The sequence below is a fragment of the Benincasa hispida genome, chromosome 1 (genome assembly GCF_027475165.1).
Source record: "Benincasa hispida cultivar pf3 chromosome 1, pf3_genome.v1.1, whole genome shotgun sequence".
NCBI classification, from domain to species: Eukaryota; Viridiplantae; Streptophyta; class Magnoliopsida; order Cucurbitales; family Cucurbitaceae; genus Benincasa; species Benincasa hispida.
Genome location: NC_143478.1, coordinates 80,351,353 through 80,360,505, shown reverse-complemented (window position 1 = coordinate 80,360,505; position 9,153 = coordinate 80,351,353). Strand labels below are relative to the sequence as shown.

The 9,153-nt window shown below is 30.7% G+C and overlaps 1 protein-coding gene across 1 annotated transcript; it reads left to right on the top strand.

Moving 5' to 3' along the window:
- Window positions 1-804: 804 nt before the first annotated feature.
- Window positions 805-8,525, top strand: LOC120085679 (Major facilitator superfamily protein). Its single transcript, XM_039041818.2, has 3 exons — window positions 805-1,345; window positions 6,843-7,783; window positions 7,876-8,525. The coding sequence occupies exons 1-3, from the start codon at window positions 1,037-1,039 to the stop codon at window positions 8,345-8,347; spliced, it is 1,722 nt and encodes a 573-aa protein (XP_038897746.1). The 5' UTR covers window positions 805-1,036; the 3' UTR covers window positions 8,348-8,525.
- Window positions 8,526-9,153: the final 628 nt, after the last annotated feature.

The window sequence follows — 9,153 nt, the reverse complement described above, 5'->3', positions numbered from 1 at the left end:
CTATAACACAGACGCAGAGTCAAACTGATTATGTTAGTCCGATGATGATGATGCCAACATTTGGTTCAGGACATTATGACTCGTGGAGAGTATAATGAATATTTATATTATGAAGCGCCTGCAGAGGTACCAGAGCAACATCAGGAAGAACCTGAGCAACCTCAAGTTCGAAGTCGACGACAACAACCAGCTCGAAATTGACGACGTCTGCCTTGTGGGACACATTGATTTTTGTAATTTTTTTTTATATAAATGAGATATTTAATTTATATTTTTTTTATTTTTATGAGTTATTATTTTTTTTTAATTTATTCTTTTTAGAGTTTAAATAAAATAATAAAATATTTTTAGAAATTATTTTTATAAAATGGAAAATTAGAAAAAGAAGGTGGAATGTGTAATAATTAAAAAGGAAATTTGTACGGTATTCTCGCTCTCTATTAAATTCTCGCTATTTCGCTCTCGCTCAAAATCTTGCTGTCTCTCATAATCTCGCTCTCGAATTTGATTGGGAAGTTCATGGCAAAAGAAGGAGATTCATTAGCTTGTTATTTAGTCGATCTTTTGATAGAGGAAAGTCTGTGATAATTAAACAGATTCAATAATAATGTTAGGAAGGACAAGGTCGAGAAGGACAAGGTCGAGGGTTCAAAGTTTGACGTACAGATGAAAGGAAGGTCGAATTTTGAACCCTCCACTTATTTAAAAAAAATAATATTTTTACAAATAATTTAGAGATATATTTTTTACAAAATATAAAGTTTAAGAATATTTTATATAGTTTAAGCTTCTAAGAAAGGAAATGAATGGCCATTGTGCGAGTAGGTTGAAAACGTACTAATGAAAAACTATCGGATATAATATATATAATAAATAAATGAGGCCGCATCGTGATACACGTCGATTATAAGCCCAAAAAAACTTCCAGAGGCAAGCGCCGGGAAGAGAACCAGGAAAACAGAGGATTCCGCCACCGCCACCGCCGCCGCCGAGATCGGTTGCAATTTATAATCAGTGAATCAATTGCCGAATTTTCATGGCCGGCCAGTCCCGTAAGTGGCTGGTTCTAGTGGCGACGATATGGATTCAGGCATTCACCGGCACGAATTTCGATTTCTCAGCCTACTCTTCCCGATTGAAATCAGTTTTAGGCATTTCTCAGGTTCAGCTTAATTACCTCGCCACCGCCTCCGATCTCGGCAAAGTCTTTGGCTGGTCCTCTGGATTGGCTCTGCTTCATCTCCCTTTGCCGGTGGTTCTGTTCATCGCTGCTTTTTTAGGACTTATCGGCTACGGCTTCCAATGGCTCCTAATCGCTGATTTCATCTCCTTGCCCTATTTCCTGGTACTCTCTCTTCTCTCTCTTGAATCCTCTTTCTTTCAATTCGTCAATTCTTGGATGAATTTTCTGTTTCTTTCTCCCAAAATAATCAAATTTCTTTTCATTTTGATTGGGGATGAACGAACGATACAGTATGATTTTCTTTTCTTTTATTATTATTTAATTTTAGGAATGACGCATGAAGTATGAACATAGTTCTTGATTCCTTTCTCCCAATAGGATTTTTTTTTGGGATTATAAAAACTGTCTCCGTCTTGGAAAATTCTAGAACTACTTTGAATATTTTTTTTCCTGTTAAAATTTATTTAGTACTTTATCAACTGTTTTTTTTTTTTAATAAAAAGTTTAGTCAGATTTGATGACTAAATAAATATAATTACTGTTAAAAATATTTTTATATCGTTTTTGTTCCTTTCAAATTAAGTTTGAATCTTAGGAGAAAAAAAGTTTTAAAATTTTAGAAATGCATAGAAAAAAAAAAAAACAAAATCGAGGTCTTAATTTCATAAAGAAAATAGAATTTTGCTTGCAAGTGATAATAAGATAAATTCTCTTGCATCATATAGGCTGAATTTTACTTTTCAAATTAATATGCTTTTAAAAGATATTGACAAAAACATAATCCGTTTAATATATATTTTAATCTATTTTAGAACAAAATATAATTTAGGGATTTTTTTATTTTTTTTTATTTTTTGTGAGAGAATTTCGTGGTTTTATGATATTGATATTTGGTTTGGGGTTGGTTACATCAACACATGACGCCCCATGTGGTTCTCTGTGATCTGTGTAAAAGTTCCAATATACTATAATTAAAGCACAAATTGTAGTAATCAAATAATATTTTTATTTAACGTAGATTCTTTCTTTTCAAATAAGTACGAATTTTCAATTTAAAATTCAAGTTGGTCACTTGTTTTTAGTTTTAGATTAAAATATTATTTGATCTTGCACTCTAATTTATGTTCGATTTTTGTCTTTTTATTTTTAAATATTTAATTTTAATGTCTATATTTTAAATAAATTTTGAAATTACTCGATGTAATTAGGTTATTGTTTATTAAAAATAAAATTAATCATTTTCTTTAGATTATTATTATTATTATTTTATCAATTTTGATATAAATTAATACTTTTTATTTTTTATTTTTTAGAAGAAATAATATTTTGTTAAAAAAATATTGTAATTTGGAATAAAATATATTTTCATGCATTAAATATTTTATATATTTATTTTCATGTCGTGACCGCACTTACGTCCCTTTGTCTTCTCCATCCCTTTCTTAAAATTCAATTTGGACTGTGGAAGGAACAAATTGCATTATTTTGAAATTAATGGTTTTTCAATAATTTTTCAATATATTTATTTTGATATATGCCTGATAGATATACTTCTCATTTCCTCAAGCTTATGCACTAAAAAAAAAAAAAGGGAAGAAAAAGAAACGATAGGTAAAATAATTATGAGGGGAAAACACTAGAAATTCTTTTATCTTTTATTTAATATTATTCAATGTGTGGGCAACAACAATTACCTGTTATTATTTCTTTAAGTTTGTCAACCTTTTCGATATCTAAATCTAACACAAAAATAACAAAACATAAGCAAAATTAACACTTCCTATTAGTACAAAAGAAACACTACAAAATATTATAACAAAAATAAATACGTGGTAAAACCATCGTGTATAGTATTAAATGATATAATTAAATTTATCTTTATCTATTAATTTAAATTTTTCATGTCAATAGGTCATTTAATACATAGATTCAAATTTTGAAGAGAAAAATGTCACGTAAGTTAAAGATATTTTACATTTAAATTACCGGGATACAAAGTTGAAACATGAAAAATCATTTTCTTCTAATTTTTGTTTTGAAATCTTCTAATTTTTCTTTTATTAACTGATTCTGTTCATAGAATTTCTTTTCTTTTTTTTAGTTTAGTTAACTGTATTTCAAGATATTTACTTCTATATTATTTTAATTTGAATTATTGAGGCATGGGGCCATTCAACAAATATATTAATAACAATAATAATAATAATAATAATAATAATAATAATAATAATAATAATGTCTGAAGAGTTGGATTACAAGTTTTGAAATCAGTCTTTAATAGATCCACGAATTTTCAAAAATTTCTAATAGGTCTATCAACTTCAAATTTTGTATCTTTCTTCTCAACTTCAAATTTTGTGTCTATTAAGTATCTAAATTTTAAGCAGTTTCTAATATCTCATTTTTCTAACTTTTTTAAAGAGTATTAAAGCAACTTTATGTTAGATGATATAATTAAATTTACGTTCACCCATTAACTTAAACTTTTGAGTCAATCAGTGATTTTTAAGATGGTATTGAAGCAAGAAAATTCTATGTTCAAGTTCATGCATTGTCGTTTCTTCCTCAATTAATATTCATTTTCACTTGTCCGATTTTCTTCATATTTCAAGACCACGTGAATGCAAGTATTAGATGATATAATTAAATTTACATATTTTTTAGTCAATATGTGATTTAAGATTTTTAAAAGTCAAATGTATGTTTGAAATGAGATACTAACAATAAAAGTATTTTTATAATCATTATAAGGATATTATTGAAACTTTTAAAAATTCAAAAATATATCTTTTGAAATAAAGAATTATTGGTTCCCATCCAAAACTAATTGTAAACATATTTTTTTATTTTTATTCCTCCGGAAGTTTAAGGATATTATTATTGAAATTTTTAAAATTTTAAGAGCATTGTTAAAATAAAGTACAAAGTTTAGAGATATTTTTTATAATTCAGATATATCTAATATGTTACGTAGACAAATAAATTGACTTTTATTTAAGGACTTGAAAACGGATTAAAATACATTTTATGTAAACTAATTAATGAACTTTTACTTATCCGTCAATACGAGAATAGCGAATAGGATGGCGATGATCCACCTTCATACAATTTGCTGAACAACATATTATTAAATTGTTTTGTACCTAAAATTCTTTTGCTTTTTTTTATTAAATAATAATGGAAGCTAGTGATATTAACTTCCGTTAATTCGGCAATGAACTAACCGTAACTAACCACGTCCCATCACAAAAACAAAAAAGAAAAAACCACGTGGCAGCATTTCTACGCCAAACGCATTAGACTATTTTATTTTTTATTTTCATGTAAAATAAAGTAATTAAATGTTCATTGTTAATTTTATCTTCGAATTTCAACTGCAAATATTCTATTTTGTATTTACTTTTGAATGTTCAAATTTGCATAGTGTTTGTTCCCTCACCCACGTTTTTTTTAAAAAAAAAATAATAATTAATTTATAAATTTTGATAAATTTTAGAATCAGTTTAATTTATATTGTTAGTTTGAACTTGAAGTTAATTTTTATTTAGGTTTTTTTTTTTTTAAGGAATGATGTTTAATCAACTTAATAAAATAACAATAAAAATGTCAATTCAAGCTAGTTCTTTTTATAACAAAAGGTTACTAACAGTTTACAAAGACGACTGAATTTAATGTGCATTTAAACTGTATAATGATTCAATTTATCCATCTAATAATAAAGGATGTAAAATAGACTAAGACTAAGGCTCAAACCATATCAATCAAAATGATATTTTAAGCAAAAGCATATTGATATCATCCTATAACTTAATAAATATAAATAAAACAGGAGAAACAAAGGTTAACCGGTTGGAAGAGATGTTAATGGACATTCCATGAAAAATTGTATATAACATAAACTTTAACATGTATTCTTAAAATTATCACTACTCGATTTTATTATCTAATTTAGAATGAATATGACTTGTCTTATTGTTTTGTGTGTTACATGTGACTTTGAGTTTTATTTGTGTTAGGTTGTTTCATTATTTTTTTAACCCCTTTTTTTTATATGTTTAAAAAAAACATATATTTTTTTATGTTATTTATGTAAATGCATCCATTTTTAAGTAGTTAAGTATGTAAATCATGTTTGGGTTAGAAGGTAATTGCAATGAGTTACTTTTGGTAATAGACTACGAGGGTTAAATATAAATTTTGTTATTCTGTAAATTTTTTTAATTGTGTTATATCGGCTAATATTTTGAACCTGATTGTTATATTTGCAACTGTCCCGACTGTAAGATTTTTTTTTAAAGTACAATAATTGATGGGAGATTCAAATCACAAACGTTTTGTCTATTACCATATTTTATATTAGGTGAGATAAGCTCCATTGACTATGAAGTTAGACTTCAAAAATTTAAGCAATTATTTCTTTTTTAAAATAAAGGGCTGTTACATTTATTTAAATTTTGTATGTTTCTCACTTCTCACATGGTGAATGTTTTTTTTTTCTCTTTTGAGACACACATGGTATGAATGTTGATTTTGATTCTTGTTGTCACCTGCATAATTGTCACATCATGAAAATATTCCTAGTACATATAAAAAGTTTTATTTTTCAGCTGCATTATTGTCTTTTAGCTTTTCCCTTTTTTTGTACTATTGAAGTATAAACAAAACAACACAAAATTGTAATTTTTTAAAAAGTGTTTTGATTATTAAATACTTGATTTTTTTTTTTTTTTGAAAAGAAACAATTGAATATTTAATTTTAGTCTATAAAAGTTTTATAATACTTTGCTCCAATTCCTTCAGAATCTAATAGTTGAAGAAATGTTATTATTAAAGTTTGAAGCACATACATATATACTTCTTTCTAATGGACACTAAGAGCAAGATTTTTTTTCCCTAGTTCAGAGCAAGAACTAACTTTATAGAGAAGCTTTACATATTAAAATAGAAAGTTTTAGAATGGAGAAACCGAAAACCTTAGTGAAAATAATGAGTATAAAAGTTTGGGCTCTTTGGAATTTAAAAATTGAGCCCATAAACACTTTTTTTTTTGTTATTTATATTTTATCAATGCTCTAAAAACTCAAGTCAAATTTGAAAACTAAAAAAATATAGTTTTTGTTTCCAGAATTTGGTTAAGAATTCAACTCTCTCTTTAATAAAGATGCAAATCATGGTAAGAATTTGATAGGAATTAGATTTAACTTTTAAAAATAAAAAATAAAAAACGAAATGGTTAGCAAATGAAGTATTGACTATTTGTTTTTTAATAGATCAATCGTGGGGATGAGGGATCAAACCTTAGATCTCAATAGAAGAAATTCATCCCAATGACCTTTGACAAATTTATATATTTGTTTTGTTATTATGACGTCCATTTGAGAAATTAAGGGTGGCTTGAAAATTACTAAATTATTTTTAAAATATTCTATTTCTTTTGGGAGTTTAGATATTACACTTTGATGTTTCACAAACGAAAATAAACACGGCTTAACTAAGCTATAAATGTATTTATCATTAAGAGATTCGTGATTCAAATCTTCTTATTTTTGTTGTATTAAAAGAATTTGAAATTATCAAGTCCTTAGTCTTAATTTTCGAATTTTGATTATATATAATATATATTTGTTTTTATAATATAGTCAAATTTAATCGTGGGCAGGTGTTCTTCCTGTGTTTGCTCGCCGGTTGTAGCATCTGTTGGTTCAACACAGTTTGTTTCGTCCTTTGCATTCGAAACTTCTCTGCAAATCGGCCATTGGCGTTATCTCTCACTGTCAGCTTCAATGGCGTCAGTGCAGCTTTCTACACCCTCGCCGGCAACGCCATTAATCCCTCTTCCCCTCCCATTTACCTCCTCCTCAATGCTCTCATTCCCCTTCTCACGTCCATCGCCGCCTTCCTCCCCGTCCTCCACCAACCCCCACTTCACTCCCTTTCTCTCTCCTCCGACGCCGTCCACCGAGACTCTCTCATTTTCCTCATCTTGAATTTCCTCGCCGTCCTCGTCGGAATCTACCTTCTCCTCTTCGGCTCTGTCACTTCCGCCGATCCCATGATCGCAAGGCTCCTCTTCATCGGAGCCATCGTTCTTCTTATCTTGCCTCTCTGTATTCCCGGTGTTGTCTACGCTAACGATTGGTTCCATCGAACCCTTAATTCCAGCTTCAGACTCGACGGATCTAACTTCATTCTCGTTCACGACGAAGATCTCGAGTTTCACAAAGAGCTGCTGCTTAGTCTTGAAGCGAATGGAAGCTTCGGCAATGGCGGATCTCAGTTGTTGTCTGAATCTGCTTCGCTAATTGACGGCGAGATTGTTGAATCATCGAAAGGCTGTTTTCGGAAAGTGATTGAGAAAGATCAATTAGCGATGCTTGGGGAAGAGCATCCGTCGAGTCGATTAGTGAAACGCCTGGATTTTTGGCTGTATTTTATCGCTTACATTTGCGGAGGCACAATCGGACTCGTTTACAGCAACAACATAGGTCAGATTGCGCAATCGCTAGGGTTGAGTTCGAGAACCAAAGCAATCGTAACACTCTACTCCTCCTTCTCCTTCTTCGGCCGATTGCTCTCCGCCGTACCGGACTACATTCGAGCGTAATTAATAATCTCGATTCAACTCAAATTCTCCTCTGTGTTTCATCTGCTTTGATTTTCTCAAACCTCCGATTTGATTAATTTCTCCGCAGGAAATTGTATTTCGCAAGAACAGGATGGCTTTCGATCGCCCTAATTCCAACTCCTATAGCATTCTTCCTACTATCGGCGTCATCGAGTGCGTTGGCGGTGTACATAGGCACGGCGCTGATCGGTTTAAGCTCCGGATTCATATTCGCAGCGGCAGTTTCCATCACCGCGGAGCTGTTCGGGCCAAATAGCTTAGGCGTTAACCACAACATTCTGATTACAAACATTCCGATCGGATCTCTGCTGTACGGTATGTTTGCAGCGGTGGTGTATGATTCACAGGGAAGTAGCTCCGGCGAAGGGGAGGCGATTGTGTGCATGGGAAGAAGGTGCTATTTCTTAACATTTGTATTTTGTGGATGCATTTCTGTTGTGGGATTGGTTTCGAGTGTGTTATTGTTCTTGAGAACAAGACATGCTTATGACCACTTTGAAACTAGTAGGATTTCTAGTAGTTCAAATCGATTGTATTGATTTCTCTCACACTTTTTTTTTTCTTTTTCCATTTTCTTACAATTGTGGGGGAAATTGTATTTTTTTTTCCCTTCTCGACCATATCTCGATTGGATGCAACTTCAAGCTTTAAGAATGATACTACGAGAGTAAGCATTGTTGTTAGATAATATAATTAAATTCGCCTTCACCAACTCTACACCCATGTGTTACTTTTGTTTTTTCACCGTTTTTTTTTCTTTGTGTGTTCTTCAATGGGGAAAAAGACCTCATTAACCTTGCCTCAATTGTTGCTTCCTCTTCTCAATCCACCACTACATGGATCCTTATTATCTCCATCGTACTTATAATACTAGTTTTATTCTGGTTTCTGACCTTTTTACCAAGATCAATTACGTCTCTTGGAGTATGTCGATGATAACAGCTCTAATAGTCAAGAACAAGATTGGTTTTGTCGATGACACGATTTCTCAACCTGCTGCTGATTTGTCTCTTAGATCATTTGCAATAATATTATCATCGCGTGGATCTTAAACTTGATTTCTAAGGAGATCTCGAACCAGTGTTCTATATTTCGACACTACTTATCGATGTTTGATTGGCAAGATTTTATATTTTACTATCTCCAGATCTGACATTATGTTTGCTATTAATAAGCTTAGTCAATATGTCTCTCAACCTCGTCGGTCTCATCTTGATGTTGCTCATCATCTTTTGCACTATTTGTAGCATTGTCCAGGCCAAAATATTCTTCTTCATTCGTGTAATGATTTTCAACTCAAGGCCTACTCCAATTCCAATTGGGCTTCTTATTTGGATTCTCATAA

Coding starts and splice junctions, on each gene's coding strand:
- LOC120085679 (XM_039041818.2), top strand. CDS start 1,037: ATGGCCGGCCAGTCCCGTAAGTGGCTGGTTCTAGTGGCGACGATATGG. Junction 1,346..6,842: donor TCTCCTTGCCCTATTTCCTG/GTACTCTCTCTT, acceptor AATCGTGGGCAG/GTGTTCTTCCTGTGTTTGCT. Junction 7,784..7,875: donor GTACCGGACTACATTCGAGC/GTAATTAATAAT, acceptor ATTTCTCCGCAG/GAAATTGTATTTCGCAAGAA.